Below are 17,346 nucleotides of genomic sequence, written 5' to 3' on the forward strand. Positions count from 1 at the left end.
GGGGGGGGGCTGCCACTTGGGCTGATTTTGGAGGGGGGGCAGTGGGGATGGAGGCCCCGCTGCCCAACTGCAGCAGTGTTCCAACCTTGGATGTCCTGGCCGGGAGCTCCGGGGCATCTGGAAGGAGACCTGCAGCTCCCACCCTACAACCCTCCCTACCATCCTCCATCATCCCCCTCTCCCCACCCCGAAAAACGTGGCAGGCACTGCGATGGTGACAGCAGCTTTTAATAGATCCTGGCATGGAACAGAGAGCGGCGCTTCAAAGAGTCTTCCGTTTACAAGGAATTGCTGAAGAAAGTTTTACACCCTAAAATGAAGCCAGGCCCGGCCGATTCTGGACACGAGCCTGGGAGACTCGGGCCGGTGGGAGCCGGAAGGAAGGAAGGAAGGAAGGAGAGGCTGTCCCGCCGGGAGAACAGGCGGCCGGGACCGAGGGGAGACGCCGGAGACTGCCAAGAAGGCGCCCCTCTCCTTGCGCACGGGGAGCCCAGAAGGGGGGGGGGCTTCAGAAAGGACGTGCCGACGTTCGCAACAAAAGCAGAAAGGAGCAAACCACACCGGGGGGTCTCCAGAGCCTAACTGGAGCGCCGGCGGCCCGCCCGCTCCCCACCCTGAGCCGCATGCCGGCCGCGCTCCGCACGCCCGCTCTTCTGCCCCCCAGCAGGCGGCCGCCTCCCCCAGGCCCGCCGCTGTGCCCGGCCTTGCCTCACGAAGAGTTCCCGCGGCCCGGGAAGCGCGCCCAGTCCGTCGCGGGGCCTGCGCTGCCGCGTAAAAGGGCTCGGAGTTGCCTTCGGATGCCGCGCCTGCCTCGGCTTTCCGGAGGCTCGCACCGCACCGTTTCCCCGCTCTTTGCAAGAGGGGGCTTTCCACATGTGTCCGCAGCACCGACGGCTGCGCCCCCCGCAGGACAAGCCGCCGCCGTGGCTACCCTGCCCGAGCCCCCCGGCCTGTGGGCCCCTCAGCCCCCGCTGCGCGGCCACAAGGGTCGCGGGGCCTTCCTACGCAGGAGGAGGCGCAGACCCGCCCGCGCAGCTGCCGCCTTCTCTGCCCGGCCCGCGCGCCCTCCAGCGGGCACAGCGCCCCGGCCCGGCCCGGCAGGGAAGGGCCGCTGCAGGGACACGTGCGCCGAGCGCGCCCGGCCGGGCAGGATGCGGGAGGCGCGCAGACGGCCCGGCTCCCCGCCGAGCTTGAACGGTGCGCGCAGGGGAGAGTCGGCCGGGGCGCGCCGAGTGCGGAGGCGGCCGCGGAGGGGAGGCGGCTGCGGGAGGAAGAGGCGCAGCCGGGCGCCTGCCCCGCGTCTGCCGGCCGCTTGCTCCCGCGCTTCCTACGCCCTGCCCTGCGCCAGGCTTCTCCTGCGGTAGCCGAGGACGGCCAGCGCGGCCAGCGTCATGAGCAGCAAGGCGCAGCCCACCACGATGCAGGTGACCACCACCCCCGTCTGGGTGCGCGTCAGGCCCCAGATGCCCCCCTCGGCGCGGCCGGGGCTGGGCAGCTCCGCGGCCGCTGTCGGGAGCTGCGGCTCGGCTTCGGCGCTGCCGGCTTCGCCCTCCAGGGGCGGGGGTTGGCTGAGGGTGGGCAGCGGGGTCTCCGCGGGCGGGCCGTGGGCGGGGGCCTCCGTGCGGCCGGAGGGGGGCCTCAGCCCGGCGGTGGCCGCGGGGGCCCCCGAGCCCAGCTGCTCGTCCTCCAGCTCCACGACGGGCCGCCCCTGCAGCGCAGGCGGCCGGCTGCACACGGGCTGCCCGCCCGCCAGGCGCGCCCTGTTCTCCCGCAGCCAGCGCTGGAGCGCCAGGAGCCCGGCGTCGCAGCGCCAGGGGTTGTCGTGCAGCCGGACCTCCCGCAGCTGGGGCAGGCGGGCGAAGAGGCCCGCGGGGAGGCGCTCCAGGGAGTTGTTGTGCAGGTGGATGTTCACCAGGTGCGGCGTCTCCTGGAAGAGGCTGCCCGGCAGGGCACTGAGCTGGTTGTGCTGCAGGGAAACGTTCTGCAGCTCCGTGAGGCCGCGGAAGGTCTCGGCGTGGAGGCCGGCGAGCTCGTTGGTGTGCAGGGAGACCTCCCGCAGCTCCGCCAGCCCGGCGAAGGCGGACGGGGAGATGGAGCGGAGCCGGTTCCGGCTCAGGACCAGCAGCCGCAGCTCCGTCAGGTTGGCGAAGACGTGGGGCGGCAAGGCGGCCAGCCGGTTGTCGTAGAGCCACAGCTCCCGCAGCAGGGGCACGGGCCCGAAGGTGCCGGGGCGCAGCTCCTGAAGGGCGTTGCCGAAGAGGGACACCCGGGAGAGCTCTGGCAGGTCCAGCAGGAGGCCTTCCGGAAGGGCCTCGAGGCCGTTGTTGGAGAGGTACAGCTTCTGCAGTTTGCGGTTGGCCGCGAAGAGCCCGGCGGGGAGGTGCCGGATCCGGTTCTGGTGCAGCCCCAGTTCCTGCAGCTCGGCGAGGGCGTCGAAGGCCCCCGGAGGCACCTCGGCGAGCCGGTTCTCATACAGGCGCAGCGTCTGGAGGTGCCGCAGCTGCGCGAAGAGCCCCGGGGGCAGGCGGGAGAGGCGGTTCCTGGCCAGGTTGAGCTTGGTGAGGGCGCCCAGCTGGTCGAAGGCCCCCGGCTGGACCGCCTGCAGGCTGTTGCCCTGCAGCTGCAGCTCCCGGAGGCTGCTCAGCTGGGTGAAGTGGGCCGGGTGGATGCGGGCGAGCTGGTTGCCCGAGAGCAGCAGCGACTCCAGCCTGCCCAGGCTCTGGAAGACCTCCAGCGGCAGCTCCCGGATCTGGTTGCTGGACAGGCTGAGGTAGCGCAGCGAGGCCAAGTGGTGGAAGGCGCCGGGGCTGATGCGGCTCAGGCTGTTCTTCTCCACGCGCAGGGCGATGAGCATGGAGGCGTTCCCGAAGGCAGCCTCGCCCAGCGACACGATGCCCGTGCCGAGGATCTGCAGGCTCATCATGGCGTGGCCGAGCAGCGGGGCTGGCACCTCCGTGATCTGGGGGCCCACGCACTCCACCTGGGCGGACCGGGAGCAGGTGCACGTCTCCGGGCACTGGCCGCGGGCCCAGCCGAGGACGCAGCAGCCGAGGAGCAGGAGGGCCGCGGGGCCGCGCGGCGCCATGGGGCCTGCAGGCAAGCGGACACAGCCAGCGTGAGGCGCAGAAGCGGCGCACCCCAGCAGCCCCCCCAGCCCCCCTGCCCGATTGGAAGGGGGCATGTGGACCCTCGGGGAGCCGGGGCAGAGGGCAGTTTTGTCCCAGCCTGGAGAGCTGCCCGGCCAGAGGTGGGGCCAGCGCAGAAGCGCCCGAAGGGAGGCCCGGGCCCCGATCACGCCTCGCCGGGTGCCTGCCAGCAGCCCTGCCCCTGTGGCTGGGCCCGCGTGCCTTCCACTGCCAGCAGTCCAGCCTGGATTGCGCGGGCGCACAGCATGGTGCTCGGAAGGGCCTGCCCGCCACGTGCTCTTCATGAAGCAGCCCTCCAGTCAGGGAGGTCCGCCCCATGCCCAGTGGGGGAACCTGGCCAGGAGGGAGCTGTTGCCCCCCTCCCCGCTGGCTGAGGGCCTCTGTGCAAAGGGCTCAACCCAAGTCTGGAGGGGTGCCCCTCCGGGATCTCCCTGGCAGGCCCTGGAGGGGGCAGGGGCAAGGTGCTTCGCCGCCACCAGGGCAGCAAGTCCAGTGAGCCGGCCGCTGAGCCCCCAGCGCCAGCTGTGCCTTTCCCCACAAGTGCATGTGGGGGGAAGGACAGCCAAGGGCACCTGGAGGGGGCGGTGGAGGCCCTGGTCTGGGATGACTCCTGCCCCCCGCCCCGTCCACCTTTCCATAAGCGGCGCCGAGAGTCCCCTGCCCGCCCCGAGTCCACGGGAGGTGGCGGGACACCGGCTGACGCGCCAGGGCCCCGCCCCCGCCCCGCCTCTTCTTCCGAGGCCAGCGCCCCCCGCCGGCTCAGCAGCGCGCCCGGGCACCGAGGCGAGCCGGCCGGAGGCTGCCTGGGGGCGGGGGCGCACGGCCCCCACAGCGGAGCCCGGGTGGGCGAGGGGAGGGGGCGCTGCCGCGGCCGCTGTGAGGCGGGGGGGGCTCCTCCGGCGGCGGCCTGGGGGAGCCCTTGCGGTTGCGGTTGCTGCAGGGCCGGACGTCGCGCCCCCGCGGAACCCGGAGAGGGCTGCTGTGGCACGTTTGCTCGGCGGGTGAGGGGCACAGCGGCTGATGCCCCCCCCCCCCGGCGCAGATGCTCGCCTGCAGGCAATCTCTGCAGAGACCTCCGGAGCGCAAGAGGCGGAACCCCCTGTTGTGAGCTGGGGGTGGGCCCAGGAGCTCGCGTTGCGCCCCCCTGCCACCTCTGCCCCCTCGGCGAGCCAAAGGGGGCTTGGTGGGTGGTCCCGGGCGGGAATCAAGCCCAGATTGCCCCCAAGCCCGGGGAGCGAAATGGCTGTGAGATGGGGGCACCAGGCTTCCCGTGGGGGGGGGCCGTTTCACAAGTGACACAGAGAAAAGCCGGTGGGCACCCCGTGCCAGCCGGTCCCCCCCGCGCCACACTTTTAGATGAGCCTTTTCCGTGCCCTCGTACATGTGCCTGGGAGGAACAGCACGGCAGCTCTCTGCACATGGGCAGGAACTCTTGTCGGTCTGGACGAGCTTGCCTGCTGCCCTGAGGACTCCCCCGCACACGCGCACACACTCATTTGATCCCGTGGGTGTGGTATGCGGGGTGGGCTCTGTGGCCCCCTCGCTGCTCTAAGGAAATGCACGGATGCCCATGGGAAGAGCGGCTCCCCTGCCCCCCCCCCCCCAGCCCCTGTGGGCACGAGAGCAGACAGGGTGGGGCACCCCCCCTCGCAGGCGGCCTGGACTTCCCGGGGCCCAGGGGGAGCCCGCGGCCCCCCCCCCCCCCCGCACAGCCGGGGGCAGGCCTTCTCCTGGGCGGGGAGCGCCGGCTGAGGCGGAGCGGACGGATAATGGGGATAATCGCTGCCTCGCGTCCCGGCTGGAAACTCTGAGCACAGCCGTGGCCGGAGGGCTCTGTGGCCACAGGGCTCGTGCGCGCCAAGCCCAGCCGCGCTCCGAACGCGGCGCCGGAGCTGGACCGCACTGCATTCCCCCGAGCGCAGCCGCTGCCGTCAGCAGGCATTCCTGGGCCGTGAGGGAAGGGCCGTCTGCGGCCGGCGGGGGCGGGGGGAGCTCTGCATGCCGGGCCTGCTGCCTCGGCTTCCCCAATGGCCGGGATGGGGCGAGAGGGACTGCTGCGGTGGGGCCCCCTCCCCGCAGGGCCCTTCCTGCACTGGATGAATCGGGCTCCAGGTCGTGGAGCTGGTGGTCTAGTCCCGTGAGCCCCCCACGCATGCCACTCTCCTCAGCAGCCGCCAGAGGGGACCCCGCATGGCTGCGGGGGAAGCCGGGAGGGGGGGATGCCAGATGGACGCTGCCAGCAAAGCTCCCCCCCATCACGGCGGGCCGGAAGGAGGGGCCTCGCCAGTGCTGTCGGAAGGCCTCGCGAAAGGCCGCCACCATTTCTCGTCGACAGAATTTCTGTGGTCAGGAAGAGATGGAGGACGCGGCACCGAAGGCGCAGGAAGGCTGGGAGAGAACATCTGGGCCCCGACCATCTTGTGGCGGGGGTGTCCCCGAAGGCATCACCTGCAAGCGGCCCCGGCAGGCGGCCAAGCAGGGCTGTTGCTGTGCAACTGCCCCCAAATGGGAGCTCTGTGGGGCTCCAGGCCCATGTCTTCCGTTCTCAAGGAGGGGCAGCCAGAAGAGCCCACTGGCAGCCGCGGCCTCCACCTGAAGGGCCGCTTGCCCTGCTGAGCCCCTGGGTGGCCTCCTGGGTGCCCTGCTGAGCCCCTGGAAGGGCCGTCTCCCGGCTGCTGGGCCCCCACACGGGGGCTTCCACCCCTGCCTTCCGTGGAGCAGGGGGCAGATGGCCCGCCAAGCCAGCAGGAGCAGTTCTTTCTCCGGAAGGCAGGGAGGGGGCCGCAGCCAGAAAGTCTTCCCTGTCGGAGGCACAACCCGGCTCCCTCACAGGCACGCGGGGCTGGGGGCAGGCTGCGCGAGTCCCCCACGGCCGAGGCAATCAGCGCGTGCTGCGGGAGGGGGATCAGGGCTGGAAGGCAAGGGCTGGAGGCCCACCCGCGAGGCCCCTTGGGCCAGGCACCTCTCCAGCAGTGTCAGGTGTGGCAGGAGGCACCGCGTCCCTGCGGAAGAGGAAGGCCTCTGCTCCAGAAGCCGCCCGTGCTCAGTCCTCAGAGGCAGCATTCTGAGGGTGTGGGGCAGTTGTGTGACTTTTCTGGGGGTCAGAGGAGCCTCCAGCCCTTGCCACGATCCACCGTGCAGCCCCCCCCCCCCTTGCCTCCCCTTCATGTGTTGCCTCAGGGGGGCAGAGAGCTGCTCCACTGCCAAACATGCCTTCCTGCTGGGATCGTTCGCCCTGCAGGAAGTGGCAGGCAGCCTCGGACCCCTTGCCCCCCCTGCTCTTCTCCCCACTGCGGCACTGCGCACCCTCAGACCTGCCTTGGAGGTCTCTGGCTCCAGCTCCCATGTTTGGGGGTGATGCACCCCAAGCGCACAGCCACGCGCAGGCCCTGCTCTGGGGCGCAGAGGGAGGGTCTCGTGTGCCCGGCCGCCCCGGCCGCCCCGGCCTCTCTGTGTGCTGCAGCTGCTAGGAGGAATCTGAGGCTGCCGGCCCAGAGCACACGCAGAGGGCCTCCGTGGGCTGGCCTGGTCTGGGGCAGCCTCCCGCCTGAGGCTGAAAGGGACAGGCAGACCCCGGCCCCCCATCTCCAAGCCAAGAGGGGCACTTCAGCTTTGGCTGGGCTGTGGCCTGCAGGCTCTGGCGAGTCCCACTCCTGCCACCCCACTGGCGCGGCTCTGCAGCCGCAGTGGGGAGTCCCCAAAGGGGGCGCCTTCTCCCAGTGCCCCCCCCCCGACCACTGGCCTTCCAGAGACTCTGGAGTGGGGCTCTTCTGTGGGATCCACGATGGATTCAAATGAGCTTGGATTTCTGTGAATCGGACCTGCGACTTCCTTCCTCAGCCAACCGAGATGTTTTCTCTTCATTTGTGCTTGTGTGAATGCACATTAGTACAAGAGGAACTAATGTGCATTCGCACATGCACAAAAATCCTCATGCACCCGTCAATTAAATAAATAAATCAGTCTGATTTGATCTGTCAGTTGCAGATGGCAGAATAAAAGATGGAGAGACTGATGGGACGGCGTTGGCAGCCCGTACCGGCGCAGTGGCTAGCATGTTAGACCGGGATGGGGTGTGGCCCCCGCGCCACGAAGCTCTCTGCGTGACTCCGGGCAGCCCTGGGCTCTCGCCTAGCCTACCTCGCAGGGCTGCTGTTGAGGGGAGAAACCAGAGAGGAGGCGCGGGGCCCTCGCAGGAGGGGGCAGGCGGCGCAAGCGCGGGGCCAGGCTGCCGACATCGGCGGCGGCGGCGGCGGCCGCGCATCCCTCGCCAGGCGCGCCTGCCCCAGGGGCCGGGCGCTCTGCCAGGCGCAGCAGCCGGTCCGCCAGAACAAACAGCCGCTTCAAGGGAAGGAATCCCTCCAGAGGCGGCCCCGCCGCAGCTCCGCTCGGACAGATGGAAGCACTTCCCTCGCGCGGGCGCCTGCGAAGTGAGCGGGGCAATGGCGCGCCTCGAGGGGCCGCGGGGCCGCCGCTCGCCTCGAGGGAGCGCCCGGAGCGCCCGAGCGGGCCACGGCTTGGGGGCGGCCGCGAAGGGCAGCCTTCCCCCCGCCCCCGCGCCCGCGCGCCCCACTCGTGCCGGCGGGAGCTCGGCGGGACGCGCACCAAGCGCCGGCGCCTTCCGCCGCTCCGCGCCCCGCGCTCTCCCCGCTCCCTCGCGCGTTCCGCGGTGCCTTCGACGGGGGCGACGCGGGGGCCCTCGCGGCCCCGCTGGCTTGCTGGGCATCGCCTGCGCCTCAGGCCCATCCGCTCTGCACACAGGCGTCTCCCGGGGAGGGCATGTCGCGCCCGGAGCACCAGAGGGCACCTGGGCAGCCAGGGCAGCCGCGGCGCTCGAGGAGACTTACCGGCGGCGGGAGAGACGGGCGGCGGGGGAGCGCGCGGGCTGCGCCGCGGCAGGCAGGTGCTGAGGAGGCTCCGCGGGGCGGCCGGTCCAGCCTGGGGCCGCTCCTCTTGCGCCCGCTTCCTCCTCCCTGTATTTAAACCACCCAAACCAATGAATCAGCAGATAGAAGCGTCAGCGGCTCTTGAAATCGCATCCCCGGAGCACAGAGCGAGAGAAAGGGAGAGGAAGAAGGTGGGGAGATATGTCCTGGCGCAGAGTCACGAGGGGGATGCTGCCGGGGCTTCCTGAAATCCCACCCCTCGCCTGCTGGAGCTGGCAGCTCCCCTCAGCCCTCACTTCGCGGGCCCTTCTGATGGGAAAACAGCGAGGGTGGTGACCCTCCCTGGAGCCGGACAGAACTGGGCACGTTCAGCCTTGGGAAGAGAAGGCTGAGGAGGGACGTGGTCTCCCTCTAGAAGGACCTCAGAGGCTGTCACAAAGAGGGAGGCCCAGATCTCTGCTTGCTTTTACCAGAGTGTGGGGCATGGAAGCATCAACTCATGTTGCGAGAACCCAGATTCAGGCTGGACATCTGGAAAACGTTTCCTCACTGTCAGGGCAATATGACAGTGGGACCAGCTGCCTAGTGAGGTCATGGGCTATCCCACCCTAGAGGCATTCAGAGAGAAACTGGACAGTCAGCTGAGGGGGGTGGTGTAAACTGGTGACCTGCAACAGCAGGAGCGACCCGGTGGCCTTCTGGCCTCACCCAGCTGCACTTCTTATGACTCCCTCTTGCATGACTTGCCCAGGAGCAAGCGGAGGGGCTAGGAACCAGCTGCAGGGGACACAGGCCATCCAAGCCCTTCCTGGGAGGAGAGCCGGGTTTACACAATGCACGGGTGCCCTGGAGCTGACTCACCAAGCCGGACCGCTGTGGCGTGGGAAGCGCAGCCTCGTGCGTGTGGGCGAGTGCCTCCCTGCTCAGCCGGGGGGGGGGGGCAGTGAAAGGCCGCGAGAGCCCCTGTACACAGGAGCTGGAAGGGAGGCTGGGGGCAGGAGCCCAGACTGCAGGCGGACGAGCCCTGCTGAGCGACGTCTCCGGCCCTCGGGCCCACCGTGCTGGTGGCCCATCCCCCATGGATGCAACAGGGGACAGCCCAAAGGCCGGTGGCCCTGTGCAATTCCCGGGCATGCAGATTGGGCTCCCTGGCTCAGGGGAGTGGTGGGAGTGAGGGGAGGCAAGCTGGAGGGGGGCTGCTCTGGAGGGAGGCCATTTTCACCCCCTCCTGGCAGGGTCACCCCAGGAAGCCATTTGGCGGGAGGCTGAGGGCAGAGGGCACGAAGCCAGAACCTCTCTCTCACTGGCCTCGGCTCCCGCACAAGAACGAGAGGCTCTAGTCTGGCAGAATCTGGGTGGACACGCCAGACCCGCGGGTCAAAGGCAGCGCCACACAGCTTGCGAGCCCCGGAGGAAGGCAGGCTAGAGGAAGCGCCTGGAGTGAGGGCGGGACCGGGAGAAAAGCCACAGAGGCGGCTCACAGCCTGTGCGATCACTCACACGGACAGGGCTGACCCGCTTGGCTGAAAAGGGAGCCGGGAGCGGAGCGGGTCTGGGCTTCGCCCCTGCGAACCGGCGACTGGCGCTTCCCACATTCGTCCTTCGTGGGCCCGTTCCCGCGTGGCAACGGGTCGGGGCTGTACGGCCAGCGCCTGTGCACTGCAGGGACACCACGGTGGAAGGAGCTGGCGGGTGGGCAGTTTCGGTGCTGAGCCCTCACGTCTGAGGGCGCTTGCCGTGCAGCGCACCCACTCCAGGCCTGGAGGCAGCTGCTCCTCCGTGCCCGGCCGGGCATCTCCAAAGCGGGCACCAGGCTGGGAACCGGAGTCTCTGCTCCGCACGTCCAAAGCTTGAACTGGTTGGTGTAGGGATTGGTCCCGTTGGAACGAGTCCGCACTAAGGGGCTGGCGTTCCTCAAATCCGGATGCCCATAACTGAGCGGTACAGGTCACTCTCTGGGTCTTCGTGGCAGGATCTATTCAGGACACCAAGGGATACAATGTGTGTCTGCTTTTATGGCTTTGCCGTGAGCCGCCCAGAGACTCTGTGTGATTGGACGGCCCAAAAATACCCCAAATAAATAAAAATAAAACAATGTGGTTGGTCAGTTGGTCTGTCAATCTGTCTGTGCATCCCATTTCGTGCTCTCTTCGAGGAACCCCTGATGTGCTTTGAAACCTGAGACTTGACTCCAGTTAACTGTCCAAGTGAGATTGACTTTGGGGGTGATCCTGTGAGCTGCACGGGGTGCCTGGCACACGTCCGGGCCCCAGGTGGGAGGCCGGTGCCTGCCAGCCCCGACTTGATGGTCTCCAGGGAAGAGGATGAAGCCGGAACAAGCTGTGCGAGTCCAAATGGCTGGCAACTTTGGCAGGGGTGCAGCTCCGCTGATCCTGCCGTGGTGCTCCTGGCGCAGCCACAAGCAGCCCTCCAGGCTGTCCTGGAAGCCCCTGGGGGGCTGCCTGTGCTTGCTGGGAGGGGGGCGGTGCTCTGCCTTAATTTCTGGAATTACTTGCAAAAGGAAAGGACAGCTATGTGTACTGCTGCGCTTTCGCTTCTTCAGAGGACCACGGAGCCACGGGAGCGGGCATGGAGAACCAGGCTGGTGGATCAGCAGGGCAGCGCCTGCTGGCAAGGTCGGGAGGCGCCCACCTGCCCAGGGCCCAGCCAGGGTTGCAGATGTGCCTTTGGGACCCCTCGACAGGCGACAGCTGTTGGAAGTCTGAAGTGGAGGGGGGGCCCTGCCCGTGGCACCCCGTGACCTGCAGGGCGCCTCTGGCTCGGAGGGGCTGATCAGCCACGCCAGGCTGCTGACAGTCAGCGGGTCGAGTCCCGCACGCCTGCCCACGTCCTGCCCGGGCACCTGCCCAAGGGCTTGCCGGCACTCCCCCAGGCCAGCAGCCGCCCTTCGTAGAAGCCGGGTCGATTCTTGCTCAGCAGCGTGCCCCCCTCTTGCACGCTCACTCCTCTGATCCCGAACAGCCGTTCAGGCCACTCGGCCAGGAAGCAGCTCCAGCTCGCCGGCCTCCCCCCTCCTGGCTCCCTCCCTTGGACGTGACTTCGGCTGCCCGCCGGGCCACGCTCAGCTGCTTTGGGGCAGTGGGCCCCCGTGGGCACGTGCCCTCCAGAGAGGCTGGGATCTTCGGAGGGCGGGACGCCCTTGGCCACGCCAGCCTCGCACCCGCGCAGTGCGCGTGACACCCAGAAGGCAAGGGGACGTTTGATCGGGGGAAATGAGCAGGGCGGACCCTCAGCCTGACGGCGCTCAGGCTGCAAATGTCCGCGTGCACCCTCGCTCTCCCTCCGTGTTCAGTCTTACCCTCACAACAGCCCTGAGAGGCAGGTTGGGCTGAGGGTCTGTGACTGGCTTGTCATCCAGGCAGCGTCATGGCTGGGTGGGGACCAGAACTCAGACTGCCCGGGTCCCCAGACCCACACGCCCACCGACCCATGCCCCACTGGCTTTCTCTTGGGGGCTTGAGCCTCAAAAGTCCCTTTCGGCCATTCTGATTTCCCTCGCACACATTTGCATTCCCTTTTGTTCTTTCCTTGGAAGCCAAGATTTCCGCTTTCCGTAGCAAGCCTTCCTCTCTCTACTGTTTAAAGCCTTTCTTTTAACTACTCTTGAACTGTGCTGGCCACAACTTATAGCTTTCATGACCTTACATTCTACAGTTTGCATGCGGTTCATATTCTAGCTGAACTCCCATCATTCTGGTTTTGACTTTCCCCCAAGTATTTGGCAGAGAGTTACCCCTTTGGACCCCCCTCTCCCCCTTCATTTTACCAGCTCCTCCTTCCAGAGAAGTGTCTTCTTTTGAAGTGAAAAAGGAAAAAGGCCACAAGCATGTTTGATCTCCCAGTGAAGATGGTTTAAACTGAAAGGGTTAAAATAGCACGACGATTTGAAGAGAGGAGACCAAAATGTCAAGGCAGCCGAGACTGGACCCGGGGAGGACGGTTGCCGAAGACGGTGGACTCTATTTCTGTATCACCGGCCGCTGAGGTTCCTCGCAGGGGTTCCCCTATTTGTACGCATTTGTGCCAGCACAACTCACAAGCTTGGCTGCCGGATGTTCACGTCCAGATGTCCTTGCACCCCAAGCCAGGCAGCCCCCGTGAATGCGGGGGGCATGCCGGATGAGGGCCGGCCAAGGCCCGTCAGAACGGGCCCGGCTCTCCGCACTGCCAGCACCTCCCTCTGCGGAGCAGCGAGCACTGGCTGCCCCTGGCGGCAGACGTGTCCCATCCAGCCCTGGCAGCGGGATGAAAGGAGACGGCCTCTTCCAGCCACCATTTTCGGATGCACAGCAGATCTGCCGCGTGGGTCACATTCCGTCGGCATCGCAGGAGAAACCCGCTGGTTTCCCTTTCCTTCCCAGAGCACTGCCCTGCGACTTATTCATCGCAGGAACTGAACCAGAAGTAGAAGCGAGCCGTCCGAGAGCTTCCCCGGGGCTCTTTGGCTTCCTGACCAGCCTGGCGCTTTCACACAGGAAACGGGGGTGGCCCTGCTGACACTGCAGCCCACGCCAAGGAGCCGAGCAGGCGTGGGCAGCCGGGACTGCGGCCAGAGCAGCTGAGCGGCAGGGGCACCCCACCGCTTCCTCCTCCGTTAAGCGGCGGAGGCTCGGCACACACGGCCCCACGGCCTGCCCAGGCTTGCTCTTCCGCACCGTTCGGCACCATCCGAGGGACCGGCAGGCCGGCCCGCGTGGGTCACTCCGGCCCTTGCTACTGGCTCCCAGGAGGTGGGGGGCCTCTCCGCCGGCATGGATGGCTTCAGGCGGTGCTAAAAGAGGGGCGCCGCAGGGCCTGGCGGTCCTCTCCTGGATCCGCACTCAGGACGGGGCTGCGGTGCTTCGGGGACGGAGTGGCAGGCAGCCGGATCCATGGCAAGGGGCCAAGGGGAGGCCACGCATCTCCTGGGATGCACGGCCAGCTCCGTGCAGGTGTGCTCCGGAAGCCGTTGCCTGCCTGTCTCCTGCCCGCAGCGGCCACATGCACTGGAAGCTCAGGGAGCCCGGAGTGATGGTGGGCTGCAGCCCCAGTCCTGCCTGAACAGCAGGCTCCGCCCAGGGACCCTCGAATCGCTCCCGTTTATGCCACAAGTGCCCCTTTCCGACAAGGGGCCAGAGCGGAAGGCCTCCGACGTGCTTCTCTAGCAGCTCTTGCACAGCCCGGTTGGCTCACCGGGGCCCTCGGAGCCGCAGGGCTGATGCCGGCCGAAAGAAGCACCTGACCCAGAGCCAGGCCCTGGCGCAGCTTCCGCAGCGCAGTGCGAATGGCTGTTCCTGTGACACAGAAACAGAGCGAGTCAGAAGGCACCTCCCAGGCCGTCTAGCCTGACCCCGCTGCAGCTTATGTCAGCCCCAGTGTGCGGTCATGGACAGGTTCACCGTCCGGACTTCTACAACAGTCACACAGGAGGGACCCCCCCCAACATGCGTCTGTCCAGGCTCTCCATGCCCACCAGCCTTGCTGGCCGTGTGCCCCCGCCCTCACCAGGGCAGCGTGCCTGCGCCCGCCGGCTGCTGAGGGCCCACCCCACTCGAGGGGTCCTGCGGGCCGCTGGCCTGCCACCGGGTCAGCTGGGTGCTGGACTGAGCAGGCCTTGGGCATGGCCCTGCACTGCTGTTTTGCAGAGGAGCGCAGAGCAGGAGAGCGGGAAGGGGCCAGAAGGCCGTCGGCTGTTGCGGGAGACCACGTCACACCACCCCACTCTGACGGCCGCCCGGTTGCTCCGTGACTGCCCCCAGTGTGGGAGAGCCCACCGCCTCTCTGGGCCGCTGGGTCCACTGCCGTTTGCTCTGACGGGGAGGAAGCTTTTCCTGCGGTCCAGCCTGAAGCTGGTGGACTGCGGTTTAAACTGGTTGTTCTGTGTCCTGCCTGCAGGGATGAGTGGAATCCCTTGCTTCCTCTCTGTGCCGGCCTCCAAGGCGCTTGTAGGGGGCTCTCCTCTGGCTGCTGCATCTTCTCTTCTCAAGGCTCCTTCAGTGTCGCATTGCAGGACTTGGTTTCCCGATCATCTTTGTTGCCTCTTTCCAGTTTATTTTGTTCTGACTTCTGAAATAAGATGCGATCGGGGCTTTTCTTGGGTGCTCATGCCTCTGTGAGGAGGCCTCACAGACCCATGGAGGTCTGTGAGGCCTCCTTCTCCAGCCCCCTCCCCAGTTTTCCACCCATCCCTCCCTTTGGGGCAATGAAAGGGAGGTGGCCCTTCTCTTGGGGGCCTCCACAAAGCACTGCTGAAGCCTGGTGGGATCTCGCAGTCGGCTCCCTCTTGCCGTGCCCCCTTAAAGGGAGAGGAAGCAGGAGGAGAGGATGCCTCGGCGTGGGGACCAAGCCACGGCTTCATGCAAGGGCTGCTTCCACCGCCCCGAGGGAGGCCTGCCAGGGCAGCGGCTGAGTTGCCTCGCCAGGCAAGCCACGAAAAGCCTCAGACGAAAGAGCTCCTCTTCCAACTGCGTAATTAAACCTGAGCGCACGCCTAACTTTCCAGGCACACCGTCATACCAAGGCTTTAATTCCTCACATTCTTTCTTCTTGCTGATAAGCGGAAGCTTCAGGCAGGTGCGGACCCTGAGTACCGCAGCTCGCCCTTTAGTGGGGGTGGCAGGGCAGCGCCTTCTGCCCGGACTGCTTTGCCGGTCGCATCCTGCTAACTGCACGCTAGTCACCGTGTGCACCATCCTCTGTGGGGCACCCGCTTTGCCGCCTGCCTCGCTCCTCTTACGCTGCTGCCCAATCGCCCAGCCCTGGAAGCTGCGGGACAAGGGGGCACCTCTTCCCTGCGGGCGCCTCGGCAGCCCCTCCGGGTGGGGAAAGGCCAGGCGGCCACCATCCACGGCCAGACCACGGGAGACAGAACGGCCGGGAAGGAGCAGCACATCGGCCGGCAGGCCTGTTCGTGGCCCCGCCGGGCGTCCTGGGGACGGGGGCCCCGGCTGCCAGCTGCTTGCGCCCCCCCCCCCCCCGCCGCGCCAGCTCCCGCTCAGAGCTCTTTGGTGCAGACGCCGTGAGGCAGCCGGCGGAATGGCTGAACCCTCGGGAAACCACAAGACTGACTAGCGCTATGAGGAACTGAAAAGCAGAAAATGTTCCAGAGGATGCAGGTAAAAATGATGCTATTGCAAAACCTGTAACCCCATCTGACATCGAGCTACTTTCCGGAGTAACTGAAAACAACCGTGAAAGGAAGATTAGCAAGGAGGGAAGGGAGGGGCTCCCACACTGCGGGTGCGGAATGAATTCAGGGTGTGCGGCCCACCCACCTGGGCTCATCGACTGCCTGCTTGTGAACCAGCGTCGCTGCAAGGACCACACAGCAGCTTGTTTTCCGCTTTCCGCAGCTGCTTCTTTGTCTCCTTGTCTTTGCACGATCCTAAGAGCCAGTGGGCTTGATTCTGAGAGCCAGTGGTTCTCCCCTGATAGAAAGAGAAATTTTACTGCCCTGTTCCTGGTCCTGGAGGGGCCAAACCGTGCAGGGGGACCCACCCACCCTGGCTTGCCGCTGCTCCTGCTATGCATTCGCCGCCATGGAGCGAGACGCTCTCGGGCCAAAGTACAGGAAGAGCAAACCAAACCCACCCTGTTTTCTGCATCGAGCCCCAAAGCAACATCCCACAGCGCCTGGTCTTGCAGCGCAGCCTCCCCAACCCATGCGCCTCCCGGGCTCCCGGGACCACTTTTACGTGCGCTGGGTGGGGAATGGTGCGGATCATGTTCCAGAATACGTGGGTCAGGGAATGCCACTCGGGGGCCGCTTGGTCCCCTCTGGGGTGGGATGAGCACCACAGCCAGAGGGGGCACCCCCCCCAGCTGCCTGGGCTGCCCCTTGGCCCTCGCTCGGCCCTTGCTGCAGCCAGGCTCTGACCTCAGCTCAAGGGATCTGGCACCGGCTGGCGCGCGCTCCTGAATCTCGGACTGCTGGTGCTGATCGGCCCTGGAGACGAGGCAGGTGCTTGTCGGAGCCGGAGCAACAGTGCCCGAGAAAACCCCGAGCCACCTCCTCTGAAGTGGCTGCTAGCGGACGAGCAGGACCACGGCTGGGCCACCCAGCAAGTCCCCGGTCGGGCAGCCTTTCCTGAAGGAAACCTCAGCAGGGGGCACTAAAGGCTCCCCGGAAGCCCAGCCCTTGGACTCTGGGGCCAGAGGTAAGAGTAATTAATTGATTAGCCCCGCTTGACATAGATCACCCCACAGGGTGACAGAAGACAGTCCGAAAGCGGGCCCGAATGCTGGCTGCCACGGTCCAGCACAAGGAAAGAGCTCTGGCTGCCGGCTCAGCGATCCTGGATGCCCACCAGCTTCCTCCTGGCCGCGAGATGGAGCTTGCTTATCTCAGCCGCCTCCTTTTCCACAAGAATCCACTTCTCAGGACATGAACTGTCTGGCAAGAGGATTTTGGCCGTTCTGCTGACCTCCCAACTCCTCGTGTTCCCCCGGAAGGAGGGGAGATTCTCAGCCCCCACCAGCACCCCCACTCTGTCCGCCTTAGGGCGTGGGGCAGCGAGCTCAGAGGGCGCTGGGCAATGCTTCCACGGGCTCATCCGCCAGCCTCTGGCCGCAGAGCTTCCAGGCAGGCCTTCTTCTTCTTCGCAGGCTCCGGAGAAGAGGATCTGCAGCCGGGCCCCGGAGAAGTCCAGGCACGAACTTGGGTGGGGGTCCCGATTCTTTTCCAGGCACTCAACAGCTTGGAGGCAACAGGAACCTCGGAGGCGGTGCCATTTCTGCAAGAAGTGAGCGGCTTTGGAGATCTCACCTGCTCAGTTCTGTTCTCTGTATGTGTCAGAGGCTCTGGAACAGCCCTGCCCCCCCCCCAGCCACCCCCCTCCCCGCTTGGGCAGGGTGGGTTGGAGTGGGTTCTCATGCAGGGCTTCTGGGCAAGGGTTCAATTATAGTTTTTCCTTTGCATGGCGTACGCACAAAGAGCACCATCTCCCCTCATTCCAGGGGAACATGAGGAGGTGGGAGGTCGGCCTCTGTGGGCGCGTGGCCAGGGTGGGTGCGTGGGGGCCTTCCCAGCTGCGCAAGTGTGAGCCCCTTCAAAACTGCAAGTATCTGAGGACATCACTGAGGATAAGCCCCCTTAAAGCACAGCAGGGGGGGTGCCCCCCAGCCCTGCTGGGGCAAGCGGAGGGGGTGGCCTGCGGCTGTCAGAGCGGGCGGGGGCTGTGGCAGCCCGTTTTCCTAAACGCTTGGACCACCGTGCCTGCAGAGCCCAAAGCCACAGAACATTCACAGCATGCCGTCCTGCTGCGGTGTCCCTTGGGACATCCCCAAGAGGACTGGGGGGAGGCGAAAGAAGAGGG

At 66.7% G+C, this 17,346-nt stretch overlaps 1 protein-coding gene and 1 long non-coding RNA gene across 2 annotated transcripts in view; both read right to left on the bottom strand.

The window, feature by feature from the left end:
* The window catches only part of LRRC15 (leucine rich repeat containing 15), a 12,491-nt gene extending 4,401 nt beyond the window's left edge, over positions 1 to 8,090 (bottom strand). Inside the window, exons 1-2 of the mRNA XM_044421125.1 lie at positions 7,994 to 8,090; positions 1,332 to 3,090 (exon numbers count right to left, since the gene is read on the bottom strand). Of these exons, the coding sequence (XP_044277060.1) occupies positions 1,332 to 3,085 (1,754 nt within the window). The 5' untranslated portion in view covers positions 3,086 to 3,090; positions 7,994 to 8,090. The remainder of the gene's footprint in view (positions 1 to 1,331; positions 3,091 to 7,993) is intronic.
* A 3,810-nt stretch (positions 8,091 to 11,900) lies between these two features.
* LOC123018778 lies at positions 11,901 to 16,778 on the bottom strand. Its single transcript, XR_006413809.1, has 3 exons — positions 16,339 to 16,778; positions 15,307 to 15,459; positions 11,901 to 14,098 (listed from the first exon to the last, which is right to left on the bottom strand). It is a non-coding gene; the product is annotated as an uncharacterized LOC123018778 (long non-coding RNA).
* Positions 16,779 to 17,346: the final 568 nt, after the last annotated feature.

The sequence above is a fragment of the Varanus komodoensis genome, unplaced genomic scaffold (genome assembly GCF_004798865.1).
Source record: "Varanus komodoensis strain SLA01 unplaced genomic scaffold, ASM479886v1 scaffold115, whole genome shotgun sequence".
Classification (NCBI taxonomy): domain Eukaryota; kingdom Metazoa; phylum Chordata; class Lepidosauria; order Squamata; family Varanidae; genus Varanus; species Varanus komodoensis.